Raw genomic sequence first — 18,982 nt, forward strand, 5'->3', positions numbered from 1 at the left:
GGACAATACCATCCCTACAGTGAAGCATGGTGGTGGTAGCATCATGCTGTGGGGATGTTTTTCAGCGGCAGGAACTGGGAGACTAGTCAGGAACGAGGGAAAGATGAATGCAGCAATGTACAGAGACATCCTAAATTAAAACATTCTCTGGAGCACTCTGGACCTCAGACTGGGGTGAAGGTTCATCTTTCAACAGGACAACAACCCTAAGTATACAGCCAAGATAACAAAGGAGTGGCTACGGGACAACTCTGTGAATGTCTGAGTGACCCAGCCAGAGCCCAGACCTGAACCCGATTGAACATCTCTGGAGAGATCTGAAAATGGCTGTGCTTCGATGCTCCCCATCCAACCTGATGGAGCTTGAGAGGTCCTGCAAAGAAGAATGGGAGAAACTTCCCAACAATAGATGTGCCAAGCTTGTAGCATCATACTCAAAAAGACTTGAGGCGGTAATTGGTGCCAAAGGGGCTTCAACAAAGTATTGAGCAAAGGCTGTGATAGATATGTACATGGGATTTCTTTTCCTTTTTTATTTTTAATAAATTTGCAAAGGTTTCAAACAAACTTTTTTCACATTGTCATTATGAGGGATTGTTTGTAGAATTTTTTAGAAAATAATTGATTTAATCCATTTTGGAACAAGGCTGTAACATAAAATGTGGAAAAGTGAAGCGCTGTGAATACTTTCCGGATGTACTGTATTACCTTTTTTATTTTTATACACTGATAAGCTGACTGACATTCCCTCGATCCCAATGGCACTACTGCCCCAATGATCAATACACCAAAGTGGTACTGCATCACAGCTCACTTATAGGTGAGTAAGATTTTGGAGCACATAAGAAACACAATAGGAGCCAGTAAGTATTCTCTTTAGTAAACCTGTTGCTAGCAAACTGCTGCCGGAGACAGGATTGCTAAATCCATTAGTTGCCATCTGTCTCTCAACTTTCAAATGTATTGGTGCTGAGAAACTCTGGTCCCTGCATCTAGTTTTAGATACCCCCCCCGTCTTTGTTTTTTGTAAAATATCCAATCATCTTCTTGCAGGAAGTCCACTGACGGAGCGGCAAGTGTCCGCGCCCAGCTGCTGTGTGTCATTTCCTGTCGCTGGTAGTGCAACCCCTGTAACTACCCCAGTTGTAGAGAACATGGATTCTCCAACATGGAACTTCCAGCACCAGGCAAGGTAAGGAGTCCTATTTCATCAACTCATTTCTATTTCTGTGTCAAGATATCAATACCCTTACTGATTAACCCCTTCCCTGGGGGGAGCCGGCTCTTTAAGTGTTTTGTAATGCCGGAGGCACGCGATCACTCTGGCTGTTACAGATCCTGCATCAGACCCTACAACATGTATGGCGCTTTTCCACTGCATGGAATCGAATGGTTCGGCTTGCTTTTGTGCTTTTCCACTGCATGGTACCGCATGGTACGGTGTTGGAACGATTCGGTACGGTACGGCGGCGCTTTTCCACTACATGGAACCGAACGGTGCGGTTCGCTTAAACAGTACCACCTCGGTTGTGGTTCCAAGAGGGCCGTACCGGTGCCATATCCCACAATCCTTTGCATGCAGACTTGACTGTTTTGTCACTACTAGCCACTGATTGGTCAGAGAATTGTTGTTATCCCACCCACTTTACTCTAGTGGAAAAGCAAACCGTACCAAACCGTTCCAACACCGTACCATGCAGTGGAAAACCAAACAGAGCCAAGCAGGGCCGAGTGGAGCCGAGCCGGTACTGGCAGTGGAAAAGTGCCAATACTCTCTCCTTAAAAAAAAAAAAAAAAGAAGTTATTTTTATTATTTTTTTTCCATAAAAACAGAAACAAAAGACAAAGCAGCAAATACAGCCACACTGGGCTATATACACAGAAAAAAGAAATAACGGTACCCCAACCAGGCAATACCCTATAAGAAATGTCTGTCATTATCAAAGAATAACATAACATGTCCCTCGAGAGCACAAATCATGTTTGTACACTAGACAATTCTGTGCAAAATACTTAAAACAGAGTGAATTTCACCCATTTTTTGAAGGTCCAATCACTCTCATGCCCACCCTTAATGCTGTAATAAACGGCAAATATTTTTTTCTTTGTACATACCTTTTATACTTTTTCTTCTGCACCACTACCCGGTGCCGCCGCCTAGGCGATTACGTCACTAGGCAATTTGCAAGGGCTCCTGGGATAGCGGCGCCATGTATCCCAGGAGTCCTTGCGAATTGCCTAGTGACGAAATCTCAGGACCGGAAATGACACGAACGGGAGGATCGGGATGTCGTGATTGACAGGTTGCTATAGCAATGGGGCGGGAACTTCTGCCGACACTGCCATTGTTATGGCAACCTGCTGGGAAGATAGAAAGCCGCCCAGTGCGCAGGCACGAGATCGGGAGGTGCATGCTGGGTATCCAGCTGCACCAAATCCCGGGAATCAGGAGACGAGGGCTTCAGATGCCCACAGATGACATGGAACATGCCTGCTTCCGAGATCTGGTTAGTCTTCAAATATTTTAACACACAGTACAGGGACTACACATAGGACATGTTCTAAATGTTGCTAGATATGTTTAAACAGGTACAGAGGAGTGTTTAAAAAAAAAGAAAAAGTATTTGGGGGACTGGAACTCCGCTTTAAGAAACAGTATTATGGAAATCAGAGAATATCTCGTCAGGGGGGGAGCATCTCAGGCTAATGCGGACCCAGGGAGCAAAGGTACGGATTGGGACCGGCAGGGACCCCGCATCACCAGGTAAAGGTAAAAACATCCTCATGACTCCCCCGGCTTCCAACAGCCATTCCAGGAAATATACTTAAGTCAGCCTATCCCCAGGGAGTCTAAGCAACCGCTGCAGGACTATCAAGCCAGATCTGCCAGACCCCTACTCAGCTCTATAGAGCAGCAACATTTTATTGATCAAACCCTTCCAGTAGGAGACTGTAGGTGTGGTAGGCTTTCTCCAGAATAAAATGAGTGCCTTACGGGCGTAATAAAGTAATAGGGTCAATAGTGTGCATTGAGCTCTAGTAGGTGCCAACCCCTCCACCAGGCCAAGCAGACAGACCGCCACCGTCATGGGGACATGTAAAGAAGTGATCTCCGTTATACTTTTTAAGTAATTCATTCCAGTAACCTTTGACCAGCGGGCAGTGCCAAAACACATGGCTAAAGGTGGCCGGAGAGCAAGAACAGTGCCAGCATTCCGCCGACACCCCTGGATAGATTCTGGCCAACTTAGCCGGAGTATAGTAGAGTCTGACATCCCCTGCTGTGATCTCTGCACATTATTCATGGGTCAGGTGTGTTTGGATTTTACCCGCCAGGAAGCCGTCACTGCACATTGCCAATCAGAGGCAGTGAGGCATTTCCCAGCCCACATCTGCACATACGCACGCTGCCCATCATTACTGCACATCCAGTCTCTGTACTGCTTTGCAGCATGTTAGGCCCCTTTCACAGGGGGCGATCCATGCATCCCTATGGGGCAGCGGGTGTCAGCGAAGACATGTCCACTGACACCCGCTGCTCTCCGATCCGATCCTGTCCGTGAAATCCGGACGCATGGAAAACCTATTTTCCATCCGTCTGGAGGATCGGATGAGAACGGACAGGTGGTCCATTCTCATCTGATCTCACCATAGAGGACAGCGGGGATCTGACAGCTCCGTCTCTGCACACAGAGCAAAGACGGAGCTGTCATCCGCCTGCTCAGCGGGGATCGGCAGATTGATCCCCCGCTGAGCAGAACGGACTGCGTCGGGCGGTGCGCCCATGTGAAAGGGGCCTTAGGTAGTTGAGAAATCTCCCTTGGCCTCAAAGGGCCCATTACTTCATTCTGAATCTTGCATTGTGCAAGTACTGGAAATATCAGAACAGGGAGACCTGAGTTTCTGCAGGATCTGATTTCCTGAAGGATACAATAGAGGTAAGTGTATACCTTACACATACCTCCAACAAACATGCTAGAAGAGACATCTAGAGTTATTGGTTAATAAGTTTCCATTCCTGAAGCTAGTAAGGTTGCCAATGTGCAAATTAGCTGATTTCGTTTACCAGGCACACAGAATAATTAGGGCTTTATGCACACCAATGTGTTTTCTCTATCGCTCATTGACAGACGTAGTCTTCTTGATTCTCAAGAGCTGGGTTATGTTGTCTCCGCAGGAGTAGGACTAGGCAGAAAGATAAAACGTTCTGGCTCCACCTTAGGGGCAGTCCCTGAGGGTATATCCTCCCTCTCTCTGCTACAGGGAATCAGTTTTTTTCTGTCTAGTCAGGAGTAAGGACCTAAGTTCCTTGCTGGGATCTTTTTGGTCCTGGCAAGATTTTTTCTTTAGAAGAAATATTTTTTAGGTAGTTTTTTTCTCCAGTGTTTTTCCTGTGAGATCTTCAAGCAAAAACGCCGGACTGGGCGACACTAGTGGTCACCCCAGCCGGCCTACGAGCGCGCGCAGACCATTGCATTGCGCTTGGTCGGCCGCGACACATTCAAGTAAGTATGCGGGGCCGGGCGACGGGCTGGATGTTGAGATCCAGTGGTCACCCCGGTTTCTGCCTACGAGCGCGTGCAGACCAGAGCTCCGCGCTGGGTCGGCCGCGACGGAGTCCCAGTGGAGGGACTGACCTTGCGAGTTAAAAGTCTCGCTTGGACGCCAGGAACCTGAGAGTCGAGGCGTCCGGAGTGGTCCACAAACCCCCACCCCGGTGGAGAGGGTATTGTGAAGAGAGGGTGCCTGTCGGTTCGGTATGGTGAGTAAACGTTCCCTTTTTTCTTTCCTCGTTATGAGGCAGTATGAATTATGGGCCCCTCCATACATGGTCAGTATATATCTGACACTAAAAGTCCCCCTTGTAAATACAGTATGTGTTTGTGGGAAGTGGACTTGGTTTGAGAGCTAATCTACCCAGCAGACTGTAGCATTACAGCAGACATAGGAGGTATAATCCTACCTTATTTGTAGTGTATCTCCTGTAGATCAATCAATCGCCACTCAGCAGAGATGCAGGTGGATGTGCTGGGAAAAACGATTTCGGCGGTCCGCCGCCATTTTGCCGTAGACCAGGTGCATGCATGTCCTCAGGTCACGCCGGCCGCCATGTTTTTGGAGTCCAATGTCTCCTGTATGGGGGCGGCCATGTTTCATGAGCCCAGCTACCTCGTGGAGAGCTGGGAACGCCGGAAGGCGTACACAGGGGGCGGAGCCACGTCCTTCTACCCGGGAAAAAGCAACAGCTCCTTCCAGTCTGTAAAAGACAGACGCTGACTGCAGTTGGTTGGAAACTTCACTGCATCGGTTGGTGAGCCTTGGGGGTCCCTCTCTCTCTCTGTGGGATCGAGAAGCAGGTACTCTGAGGGGCGCTATTGCGCTAGGGGGAGACACATAAAAAAAAATAAAAATAAAAAAAAAAAAAAAAAGTTTTTTTGTGTTTTCTGGCAAAGGTGTCCTGAATTAACATGGACCCTGCCACTCATGTATCTCCTCCGGATCCCCTCGAGGGGTCTGCGGGATCCTCCAGCACCCCACTGACGATTGAATCATTGTCCGCTATTATGGAAACTTTTGTGTCCCGGGTGGAAGTGGCTTGTCATTGACAGGGCGCAAGAAAGCGACCCCCGCCTAACCCCTTATTATCTGTAACCTCGGATTCAGACTCTGAGCCTATTTCTGCAGTTGCAGGTACTTCATCTGGTATTGGTGTCTCGTGTACTGTCTTTTCAGACAGTGAGGAGGATGTTTCGGCATCGGCCATAGCCAGAGAGGAAGCGTTGGTAAATGCACTCATTGTATCTGTTCAAGAAACCTTAAGATTACAGGGTATTCCGTCAGAAATAGCTGAAACTGAAATCCCTTTTGGGACTAAAAAACGCATCAAAGTGGCGAAGGTTTTTCCATTGCCCAAATGTTTTGGCAATCCAATCAAAGTAGAATGGAGTCTGCCAAAACGCATTTCTACTATTTCTAAACGCATTAACAGGCGTTATCCGTTTGAGGAAACCCTCATTAAGAAATGGACAGAACCACCTGTGGTGGATTCACCAATTGCTAGATTGAATAAAGCCACGGTTATTCCTCTAGAAGACGCTCCGTCTTTTTAAAGATCCAGTGGATCGCAAGATAGAAGCTATGTCTCGCACCATGTTTACCTTGATTGGATCAGCTTTCAGACCAATAATTGCTATTGGTCTGGTTTCGCAGGCTGTAACTGTATGGACCAAGTGGTTGTGCCGGGACTTAGAAGAAGTCCCTCAGGCGGTATCAGATTTGTTGGAACAAATGATACAGGGGTTACAGTTTGTGTGTGATGCGGCGTTAGACGCCACTTCATTATTGGCGCGAGCATCTGTCTCAGTACACTGTGGCTAAAAGGTTGGTTAGCCGACCAAGGTTCCAAAAAAGCATTGGCTAATATCCCCTTTTTAGGAGAGCGTCTATTTGGAGCCAACTTAGATGAGATCATTAGGATCTCACGGGTGGAAAGAGCACCTTTTTACCGCAAAATTTTAAAGGTAAAGGAACTCGTCAAAGACGAGGGCCTTCTTTTTCTGCTCACAAGAGGTTTTTTCGTCCCGCGGGTGAAAAAATTAAGTCCTCCAAAGCTCCTGCAGGAGGCGTCAGGGGTCGTTGGTCGGGCAAGCAAAAGCCCGCCCCCTCTAGACCTGAAGATAAACCGTCCAAAGCCTGAAGGTGCGCCCCCACCCATAACTGGGGTGGGGGGACGTCTTCGCCGGTTCCCGGATCCATGGCTTTCCAGAATCCCGGACAGATGGGTTTGCGAAGTCATAAGGTCAGGGTACAAGATCGAGTTTCGATCTCTCCCACCGGCGCGATTCTTCCCTTCCAATAGCCGACTATCCCCGGATCGTTTAGACGATCTGCGGAGAGCAGTCACAGATTTACTACAACAAGGAGTGGTAGTCCACGTTCCTTGGACAGAACGGTTTCAAGGGTTTTATTCAAACCTATTTACAATACCCAGGAAAGAGGGCAAAGTGCGTCCAATTCTGGACTTAAGGGCACTCAATTCTTTTGTCAACATAAGAAGATTCAGAATGGAGTCCATTCGCACAGTAGCAGCCTTTCTGCATCCAGGGGATGTCCTAGCGTCCATAGACATCAAGGACGCATATCTTCACATTCCCATTTTCGCAGGACATCAGCGGTTTCTACGCTTTTCCGTAGAAGAGAACCACTATCAGTTTGTGGCGTTACCTTTCGGTCTCGCCACGGCTCCGCGGGTCTTCACGAAGGTGTTGGCCCCAATGTTGGCACTTCTGCGCCAAAGAGGCATATCGATCCTTGGTTACCTAGACGATCTTCTGCTTCATGCAGAGTCTCCTCAGACCTTGCTACAAAACATAGAAATTACTATGATTTCTTTACAGGAATTCGGGTGGCTGGTGAACCAGCAAAAGTCATTTCTGGTTCCCACCCAGAGGCTCGAATATCTGGGTCTAATTCTAGACACAGTCAGGACAAGAGTTTTTTCTTCCGGTAGGGAAACTCCGAAAGATTCAATCAGCAGTCCAGTTGTTACTATCCAACAGCTGGTCTTCCCTTCGGACTTGCATGAGGGTTCTGGGGTTGATGGTGGCTTCCTTCGAAGCAGTCCCATTTGCCCAGTCCCATACCCGAATTCTTCAGCAAGAGATTCTTCTCAGATGGAATCGGAATCCGGAATCCCTGGACAATCCGATCCGATTGAGCAAACAGACCAGAGAGTCTCTGGTCTGGTGGCTTCGGTCTCCGATGCTCAGCCAGGGAAAGTCATTTCTGCCAATATATTGGACGACAGTGACCACGGATACCAGTCTATCCGGATGGGGAGGAATTCTCGGTCAGTTATCTGTCCAGGGACTTTGGTCCCCGGAAGAATCCAGGTTACCGATAAATGTATTGGAACTGAGAGCGATCAGACTTTGTCTGATTCACTGGACCGAGCAGCTCCAGGGCAGCCCGGTTCGGATCCAGTCGGACAACGCCACGGCCGTGGCTTATGTCAATCACCAGGGGGGCACCAAGAGTGTCCGAGCGGCCAAAAGAAGTGGCTTGCATTCTTCGCTGGGCGGAACGATTTGTTCCAGCAATCTCTGCGGTGTTCATTCCGGGGGTGGAGAATTGGCAGGCAGATTATCTCAGCCGTCAGACTCTGGATCAGGGGGAATGGTCCCTCCATCCAGACGTTTTCCACCAGTTGTGCCTACGATGGGGCACCCCGGATATGGATCTGTTGGCATCTCGATTCAACAGGAAAGTTCAGAGATTCGTGGCTCGCTCCCGCGATCCTCTAGCAGAAACCGCAGACGCACTGATCGCCCCGTGGGGGCAATACCAGCTAATGTATGCCTTCCCTCCTCTTGGGTTACTGCCAAGACTTCTTCGCAGGATAGAGGAGGAAGGAATTCCAGTAATCCTGGCAGCTCCGGACTGGCCTCGTCGAGCTTGTTACGCCGACGTGGTCAGACTGGTGGCGGACGTCCCGTGGAGACTTCCTCTCAGGGAGGATTCACTGTCTCAGGGACCGATCTTCCATCCTGCTTTACGATCGCTGGTTTTAAACGGCCTGGTTATTGAGACCCAGGTGCTGAAGGACAAGGGATTGTCAGCTTCAGTTATTCCTACTCTAGTTAAAACAAGGAAAGCGACTTCCAGAAAGATTATCATCGTACATGGAAGTCTTATATTGGGTGGTGTGAATCCCTTGGGTTCCATCTACATCTTTATTCGGTAGTCCGAATATTGGCTTTCTGCAACAGGGAGTTGAGCAGAAGCTGGCCTTGAGTGTTATCAAGGGTCTGGTTTCAGCATTTGCTATCTTCTTTCAGAAGCTTTTGTCTACTCATTCCTTGGTGCGGAATTTCATCCAGGGGGTGCGACACCTGGCTCTGCCAGTGCACGCGCCGTTACCATCCTGGGATCTTAATTTGGTGCTGTCGGTTCTTCAGACACCTCCCTTTGAAAATATCAGGGAGATTCCCTTGCTTACTTTATCCCAGAAGGTGGTCTTCTTGGTGGCTATCACTTCTGCACGCAGGGTGTCAGAACTGGCTGCATTATCCTGTTGTTCCCCAGATCTGGTGGTTCATAGGGATAAGGTTGTTCTTCATCCGAATCCATCCTTCCTTCTAAGGTGGTTTCAAAGTTTCATTGAATAAGGACAGTGTATTGTCCTTCCTATGTCCTTAGCCCAATCATCCTCGAGAATTTGCATGGCATTCCTTGGATGTAGTTCGGGCGATCAGGATATACTTGAATACTACGGATTCAATTTGTAAGACGGATTCACTGTTTGTGATCACGGATGGCCCTAAGAAGGGGTTGCCTGTTCTGCTGCGACCATCTTTAGATGGATCAGACAGACGGTGGTATAGGCTTATTTTATCTAAGGGTCGGGATCCCCCGTTCCCTGTTAAGGCGCATTCTACTCGGGCGCTTAGAGTTTCCTGGACCTTCCGCCATCAGGCGTCAGTGGTTCAGGTTTTCAAGGCGACTGTTTAGTAGTCGGTTCATACCTTTACAATATTGTATAAGGTTTATGTGATGGCATCGTCAGATGCCTCTTCTGGCTGCAAGGTTCCTGCAGGCCACTGTTTGAGGAGACTGTTGGTCTACCTCGAGGATTTGTGGGGTAGGTCTCATCTGTTTACTCGAGGAGTCCTTTCATACTTCTGGTTGGCTCCGGTTGGGCCTTCTAGATTGGATTTTGATTCTGTCAATCCCACCCCTCATTTTGTGGCACTGCTTCTGGATGTCCCAGCTCTTGAGAATCAAGAAGACTACGTCTGTCAATGAGCGATAGAGAAAAATGGATTTTTGTAAGATCTTACCGTAAAATCCTTTTCTCTTAAGCTCATTGACAGACGTAGTACCCGCCCCTCTATCATTGAGTTGGGTTGGGTTAAATTCTCTGTTACTGCTTTAGAACAGAACTGATTCCCTGTAGCAGAGAGAGGGAGGATATACCCTCAGGGACTGCCCCTAAGGTGGAGCCAGAACGTTTTGACTTTCTGCCTAGTCCTACTCCTGCGGAGACAACATAACCCAGCTCTTGAGAATCAAGAAGACTACGTCTGTCAATGAGCTTAAGAGAAAAGGATTTTATGGTAAGTTCTTACAAAAATCCATTTTTTTCATGCTTTTTGCAGAAATGTAGGACATTCTTTTTTTTAACATGGGTTCCTTTGGAACACATTCAAATCAAGCAATTTTGTGCCTCTGCGTTTTTGAAAAGGGTCAGGGACTTTTTTAAATGCAAAACGGTGCTTTTTTGGTTCAATGGAGAAGCTGTAGAAAAGCATGAAGTGCATTTTTACCATGATTTTGTTGCGATTTGAGTTATGTGTATTTATATCTGGCCAACAACAAATTCCCCCCCAAAAAAGCATAAAAAACGCAAATCACGGCAAAAACGTGGCAAGCACAGCAAAAAGCACTACAGAAACGCTCAAAAGCAACCTGAATAGCTGTGAATCAAGCCTAACTGTTCCTGCCATGCTTGAAAATCCTAGGGAGTCTCTAAAGGCCCGTACACACTTGACGGAAATCGGACGAAATATCCTCCGATTTTTCTCTCTCTTGCTCAGCGTTCATTATCGTTTTTAGTTGACAGTGCATAAATGTTCACGAAATTTCTCGTCCGTTTTTTTTTTTTGGGACATTTGTTCCTAGACTTCCGGGTTGTCAGCAACTTCAGATCATGCGCGGTCTTTCGTATCTGATTTTTTACGGATGTACTGCAAACACATTAAACGAAAATTGGTCTTCTGGGGACGGACGATAAAAATTTTGGTGTTTGTCCCTCCGTTTTTTTTTTTCGTTGAAAATGTCGGCATCGGCTGCTGAAAGTTGTGTACACACTATCCGAAAATCATACGATTTTACCTCGGACGAGAATTTTCGGCTGATTTTCTACTAGTGTGTACCCCACTTAAGCCTGCCCCCATCATTGACCAGCTGTTCTGTACACAGAATGTATACTGACCACACCCTAGAAACATAATTTCCTGCTTGTGTGATTGGCTCACCAATTTTCCTAGAAGTCTGCACTAAGATACAAGTCAGATTTCTGGCATCCCCTGCAACAAAAATGTAATTTTTGGTGAGACACTCCCAGTTGGAACACGCCTAAAGAGATGCAGGCCCAGCTGCTTCTCTCAGAGCCCTGCAGCTGCCACAGCTGACAGATAATTAGGAAACCACTCCCATTAGACCCACTCAACACAGAGGAACAAACAATGATTTCTTCAGAATACCAAAAGGTAGGAATCTGCATCAAAGTTTGTTAAAATCCTTGTAATGTACAGAGATCACCCAGAGGGGAATGTTTTTTCTGAACAAAAGTGGAGTTCCGCTTTAAGTTCTGCGCTGAACCTTCCCAATTTTGGAACTGAAGAGTGCTTTAAAGACTTTAACAAAGCTGCTTGAAGCTTCCCGAAATGCTTTGTAAAATGTTGCTGTACACATTGCTCTTATACAAACTGAGGCCTGCTTGAATAAGGCCCAATTTTTCATCTTGCTGTAGAAGATAAGAGTTTTTTTTCTTTTCTTTTATAGACTGACTAAAGAACTTCTTCTGGACCCCCAGCAGACTCTAGTGTTTAAGGTGTGGCATAAATCAGGTGAGTAACAGGTAATGTGGAGCGGGGTCTGTCCCAATATTTATAGTTGCACAAAACACAGTGAACTAAAGGCCATCATCAAAATTGAATAACAAAAAAACACATATATAGAAAAGTAGGACTTTCAAGGCCACCAGAAGAAACAAAAAAGTCCAACATGCAGGTGGATGTATTTGATTGCCCACTCATAGGCTGTGTAGTAACCTCATCCTCATTTATTCCCATACACTATTGTAGACAAACCAATCATCATGTAATGCTCTTAGGACACCGTGATCCCTCCTCCATCCTAATCATTTGTATTCACTCATTCCTGGTTTCTGGTCGTTCCCTGGGAATACACAGGATTAGGGTGGAGGAGGGATCACGTTGTCCTAGGAGCCCTATCCCTCCTCCACCCTAATCCTGTATATTCACTCGTTCCTGGTCGTTCCCTGGGAATACACAGGATTAGGATGGAGGAGGGATCATGGTGTCCTAAGAGCATTACATGCTGATTGGTTTGTCTACAATAGTGTATGGGAATAAATAACGAGGAGGTTACTACCCAGCCTATGAGTGGGTGATCAAATTCATCCACCTGCATGCTGGACTTTTTTGTTTCTTCTGGATGATGACCTTAGCGGGTTAGAAATATCTCCCTTTGATATCAGCAAGTATATATGGGGTCGTTCCTGCTTATATGGTCCCGGCGCCTGCCCCAGAGAGAATATGCCTGGCACATTTGGTGATTGGAGAATTTCAATAAGGTCTCTTTAGCCCTGAAGAAGCCTCTGGCGAAACACGTTGGCTTTTTGAGGACCTACAGATCCTGCTATCAGGGACATCTTTGTAACTTGTATCTACAATATTCCTACGGGAATACATATCTTTTATGCCAATATGTTTTGTATATGTTTTTTGGTCCTATGGATAAAATACATTTTGAAACATTTTTAAATCAACTGTGATCATCCCTTCTTTGTGGCCTTGAAAGTCCTACTTTTCTATATACAGTGGGTACGGAAAGTATTCAGACCCCCTTAAATTTTTCACTCTTTGTTATATTGCAGCCATTTGCTAAAATCATTTAGGTTCATTCTTCTTCCTCATGAATGTACACATAGCACCCCATACTGACAGAAAAACACAGAATTGTTGACATTGTTGCAGATTTATTAAAAAAGAAAAACTGAAATATCACATGGTCCTAAGTATTCAGACCCTTTGCTCAGTATTTAGTAGAAGCCCCCTTTTGATCTAATACAGCCAGGAGTCTTTTTGGGAAAGATGCAACAAGTCTTTCACACCTGGATTTGGGGATCCTCTGCCATTCCTCCTTGCAGATCCTCTCCAGTTCTGTCAGGTTGGATGGTAAACGTTGGTGGACAGCCATTTTTAGGTCTCTCCAGAGATGCTCAATTGGGTTTAAGTCAGGGCTCTGGCTGGGCCATTCAAGAACAGTCACGGAGTTGTTGTGAAGCCACTCCTTCGTTATTTTAGCTGTGTGCTTAGGGGGGTCATTGTCTTGTTGGAAGGTAAACCTTCGGCCCAGTCTGAGGTCCAGAGCACTCTGGAGAAGGTTTTTGTCCAGGATATCCCTGTACTTGGCCGCATTCATCTTTCCCTCGATTGCAACCAGTCGTCCTGTCCCTGCAGCTGAAAAACACCCCCACAGCATGATGCTGCCACCACCATGCTTCACTGTTGGGACTGTATTGGACAGGTGATGAGCAGTGCCTGGTTTTCTCCACACATACCGCTTAGAATTAAGGCCAAAAAGTTCTATTTTGGTCTCATCAGACCAGAGAATCTTATTTCTCACCATCTTGGAGTCCTTCAGGTGTTTTTTTAGCAAACTCCATGCGGGCTTTCATGTGTCTTACACTGAGGAGAGGCTTCCGTCGGGCCACTCTGCCATAAAGCCCCGACTGGTGGAGGGCTGCAGTGATGGTTGACTTTCTACAACTTTCTCCCATCTCCTGACTGCATCTCTGGAGCTCAGCCACAGTGATCTTTGGGTTCTTCTTTACCTCTCTCACCAAGGCTCTTCTCCCCCGATAGCTCAGTTTGGCCGGACGGCCAGCTCTAGGAAGGGTTCTGGACGTCCCAAACGTCTTCCATTTGAGGATTATGGAGGCCACTGTGCTCTTAGGAACCTTAAGTGCAGCAGAAATCTTTTTGTAACCTTGGCCAGATCTGTGCCTTGCCACAATTCTTTCTCTGAGCTCTTCAGGCAGTTCCTTTGACCTCATGATTCTCATTTGCTCTGACATGCATTGTGATCTGGAAGGTCTTATATAGACAGGTGTGTGGCTTTCCTAATCAAGTCCAATCAGTATAATCAAACACAGCTGGACTCAAATGAAGGTGTAGAACCATCTCAAGGATGATCAGAAGAAATGGAAAGCACCTGAGTTAAATATATGAGTGTCACAGCAAAGGGTCTGAATACTTAGGACCATGTGATATTTCAGTTTTTCTTTTTTAATAAATCTGCAACAATGTCAACAATTCTGTGTTTTTCTGTCAGTATGGGGTGCTATGTGTACATTCATGAGGAAGAAGAATGAACTTAAATGATTTTAGCAAATGGCTGCATTATAACAAAGAGTGAAAAATTTAAGGGGGTCTGAATACTTTCCGTACCCACTGTATGTGTTTTTGTTTTGCCAATATTTATACCAGTTCCCAGGCAGGGCTTTTTTCCTTTACTGCAGTGAGGGTTCATGCACACTAGGAACCTCTGGCAGAAAAAAGCGGCATAAATGCTCATAGTGGCTCGTATTGCACAAGAGTTAGAAGAGTTTATGAGCATTGCTTTTATAAACTTTTATTTTTTTTTCCTCAAAAGTTTCCCCTCTGCTCATTTTTCTCTATAATCCATTGTACACTTGAAAACTCTGAACGCTCCTAAACGTGTGTTTAGGAGCATTTAGCGTTTTTCTGCCTAAAAATTCCACTCTAAAAAAACAATTGTGATGGATTTTTTCTGCCTCTAAACTCTCCTCTTGAAATACGCCTATAAAAACCCTATTGTACATGGACACATAGGATAACATTGAGCTGCAAGCAAGAGAAAAAAAATGCAAACCTCCTATAGAAAGCAGCGTCTTTTTAAGACCAGTGTGCATGGACCCCGAAAATTAGAACACGCAAAGGAATTTGCATCTAATCCTAATATCGCAGAAGTGCCAAAGCTATTTGGCCATATGTAATATGAAAGTTTTACTCGTTTCCTTCAATATCTCGCTCTTAAAATATCTGATATTTGTGCCTAGACGCTTCTGTGTCAAGAGCCTCTTATCTGTATATCTGTAGTCTAACAGTCATAAGCGGCGGTGCCTTTGATCTCAGTCTAACAAGATTTGGGGTTGTCACTACTATACTGCTCTCTGTTCTCCTTGCTGGAGAGAAAGCTACAGTGGATATAAAAAGTCTACACACCCCTGTTAAAACATCAGGTTTCGGTAATGTAAAAAAAATGAGACAAAGATTAATAATTTCAGAACTTCTGTCCCTCGGAAGTTTGGCCCCCTCCTCCTTCCCCCTCCCCCGCCGCCAAGCCAATCCAAATGCGCAGCGCCCTTCGCGAATGCGCAGTAGGGACCCACCCGTGAAGCCACAAAGGCTTCACTGCAGGGTTCCCTCACTGGCAATTGCGGCGGCAGCACCCGACAGCCGATGGAAACATCGGCTGCGGTGCCGACATCGCTGGACTCAAGGACAGGTAAGTGTCCTAATATTAAAAGTCAGCAGCTACAGTATGTGTACAGTGTGTGTAGCTGCTGACTTTTGATTTTTGGAGGGGGGAGCCCGGAACACCGCTTTAAATAGGAGTCAGTACACCTGCCATCATTAAAAGTGCCTCTGATTAACCCCAAATAAAGTTCAGCTGTTCTAGTAGGTCCTTCCTGACATTTTCTTAGTCGCATCCTACTGCAAAAGCCACGGTCCTCAGAGAGCTTCCAAAACATCAGAGGGATCTCATTATTAACAGTGACATCACCAAGAACTGGACGTCACCCCGAAATTGATGAAAAGAGGAGAAGAAAACTGGTCAGGGAGGCTGCCAAAAAGCCTACAGCAACATCAAAGGAGCTGCAGGAATATGTGTATATAAGTACTGACTGTGTGGTACATGTGACAACAATCTCCCGTATTCTTCATATGTCTGGACTATGGGATAGAGTGGCAAGATGGAAGCCTTTTCTTATGAAGAAAAACATCCAAGCCAGGCCAAATTTTGCAAAAACACATCTGAAGTCTCCCTAAAGCATGTGGGAAAATGTGTTCTGGTCTGAACTTTTTGGCACTATTCCAAAAGATATGTTTGGTGCAAAAACACCACTGCACATCACCAAAAGAACACCATCCCCACAGTGAAGCATGGTGGTGACGGTATCATGAATTTAGAACCGTTCCAGATACCAGTCAAAATTGGCACAAAACCTTCAGGCTTCTTCTATAAAGTTGAACATGAAGAGGAACTTCATCTTTCAGCATGACAACGCCCCAAAGCATACATCCAAATCCACAAAGGAATGGCTTCACCAGAAGGAGATTAACGTTTTGGAATGGCCCAGCCAGAGCCAAGACCTAAATCCAATTGAGTGTTTGGGTGATCTGAAGAGGGCTGTGCACAGGAGATGCCATCACAATCTGACAGATTTGGAGTGTTTTTGCAAAGAGTCAAGATGTGCCATTGGTGTGGTCCGTCTGATATTTATCTTTTTCATTTTTTTACATCACAGAAACCGGACATTTTAGCAGGGGTGTGTAGACTTTTTATATCCACTGTATACTTAAGGACCTGCATTACAAGAATTTCCCTGCAAGGTCTGCATCAAATCTGGTGGGCCCAGCCATCAGAGGAGCCTTCGGAGGCAGCAGTGCCTTATGCTCTCACATTGAAGATATACAGATATGAGGCTGAAAGCACTGCTGTTTTTTTAGGAGGAAATAAAGACAAAAATTGTTGATTGTTCAGGGTAATGCTTAGGCATAAATAACATTTGTAGATGGCTCCAATAAGATATCAAGTCTTTACTTTTTGAGCTCTAAAATATTTAGCACAATACAGGAGCTTATCTAATAATGTAGAAAGTAAAATCAGTGTTTTCTTTATTTCTTGCCCCCACTCTTTATCACAGAGCTCCATATAAATTTATATCCCTCTCTATCACCCTTTATGATTTGCAGGTGACGTAGAGCGAGTGCTGGGCTTTGCCTCTGTAGATCTGTCTCCACTGTTGTCTGGGTTCCAGTCTGTGTGTGGCTGGTATAACATTGGAGACTTCACCGGGCAGTGCCAGGGGCAGATAAAAGTGTCCATCACACCTTTGGAGAATATCGCCTATCTGAGAGAGGAGAGACGGACGAGAAGCTGCGCTGCAAATGTACAATCTCAGGTGGGAACTGCATACCTTTAGTTATCTCCAACCATGTAAAAATTACTGGAATCGCACCAAGCACAGAGAGGAAAATGTCATGTTTTAGTATTTTCTAATCTGTGTTAAAAAGGGGAGCTAATTGCACAAAATACTGACCTCCACCTTCCAGTGATGTGGTGGTTACATACCTTGCCAGCCGAAGTCAGCTTCTTCCCGGGTGCTGGGTTTTCAGCCTCTTGATTGGTCGGTGGAGGATGATGTCATTCCACGCTTAGGCACAGGAGTCATTTATTCCAGCACAGCCTGAGTGTGCAATTAATAGAAGAATGCGGGCAGGCAGGTAAATGTTATTGCAGGATGCGGGCAGGCAGGTAAATGTTATTGCAGGATGCGGGCAGGCAGGTAAATGTTATTGCAGGATGCGGGCAGGCAGGTAAAGGTTATTGAAGGATGCAGGCAGGCAGGTAAATGTTATTGCAGGATGCGGGCAGGCAGGTAAATGTTATTGCAGGATGCGGGCAGGCAGGTAAATGTTATTGCAGGATGCGGGCAGGCAGGTAAATGTTATTGCAGGATGCGGGCAGGCAGGTAAATGTTGTTGCAGGATGCGGGCAGGCATATAAATGTGATTGCAGGATGCGGGCAGGCAGGTAAATGTTGTTGCAGGATGCGGGCAGGCAGGTAAATGTTATTTCAGGATGCGGGCAGGCAGGTAAATGTTATTGCAGGATGCGGGCAGGCAGGTAAAGGTTATTGAAGGATGCGGGCAGGCAGGTAAGTGTTATTGCAGGATGCGGGCAGGCAGGTAAATGTTATTGCAGGATGCGGGCAGGCAGGTAAATGTTATTGCAGGATGCGGGCAGGCAGGTAAATGTTGTTGCAGGATGCGGGCAGGCAGGTAAATGTTGTTGCAGGATGCGGGCAGGCAGGTAAATGTTATTGCAGGAGAGACATAGCACTAGGTGATGGGGGGGAAGGTACAGGTGTAGAATTAAGCCCCATACACACGATCAGATTATCAAACGATCTGTCGTCCGTTTTATGTTGCATGCTGGTCTCATGTCGAAAGTGAAGAGGTTACTTTCATATGAAAAGTCCCGTACGACAGAATTCTACTTCAGAAGTGATGTCATGTGTTGGATTGTTTTGTATGTGTTCTTTCTTTGCTGAGCATGCCTAGTCTTGCTCTTACGATTTTTTTCGGACGAAAACTGTACTAATTAAACGAAAATCGGATGATGTGTTGACGTACGATAAAAATTTTATAGCCTGCACATCCAGTTTTTGTCATCCGAAAATTCATAATCGGCTGTTGAAAGCACTATACTAACAATCCGAAAACCGGCAGATCGTTCGTTGGATGAAATTTCCCTTCCGATTTTCGTATCGTGTGTACGGGCCTTTAGCCAGCAGGGAGCAAGCTTCAGCGGGCAAAAATGGGGACATTAGCGGTAGGGTGTTCAGAGTTCCTAAATCCAAGGGGGGTATGGGGAAAAAATTGCAAGAGCAGCCTAAAAGCATCATCAAACGAGGATATAGTATGCAACCGTACAAAATTACGAGGGTTGTATACCAATGCTAGAAGCCTGGCCAACAAGATGGGAGAGCTGGAGCTTCTGATGTTTGAGGAAGACTTAGATTTTGTGGGGATAACGGAGACTTGGTTTGACAGCTCTCATGACTGGATGGCGACCATTCAGGGGTATTCCCTTTATCACAGAGATAGAGAAGGTAAAAAAGGGGGAGGGGTATGTCTGTATATTAAGAACAGTATACAGGTAAATATGAGGCATGATATTAATAATGGAGCTATGGACGTGGCAGAATCCCTATGGGTAGAACTTCAAAGGGAAGGCACTATGGGGAAGGCAATATTGGGCGTATGCTATAGGCCCCCCAACCAGATTGAGGAGGGGGAGGCGGACCTCCTTTTACAGACAGGATTGGCAGCAAGGATGGGTAATGTCATTATAATGGGGG

The 18,982-nt window shown here is 46.1% G+C and overlaps 1 protein-coding gene across 1 annotated transcript in view; it reads left to right on the forward strand.

Moving 5' to 3' along the window:
- The window catches only part of C2CD3 (C2 domain containing 3 centriole elongation regulator), a 220,837-nt gene that overhangs the window by 155,900 nt on the left and 45,955 nt on the right, over positions 1–18,982 (forward strand). The window contains exons 25-27 of the mRNA XM_082245743.1: positions 1,054–1,192; positions 11,566–11,630; positions 16,812–17,020. Coding sequence (XP_082101869.1) covers positions 1,054–1,192; positions 11,566–11,630; positions 16,812–17,020 — 413 coding nt within the window. The remainder of the gene's footprint in view (positions 1–1,053; positions 1,193–11,565; positions 11,631–16,811; positions 17,021–18,982) is intronic.

This window comes from Pelophylax lessonae (genome assembly GCF_965119305.1).
Source record: "Pelophylax lessonae genome assembly, chromosome: 2".
NCBI lineage: Eukaryota > Metazoa > Chordata > Amphibia > Anura > Ranidae > Pelophylax > Pelophylax lessonae.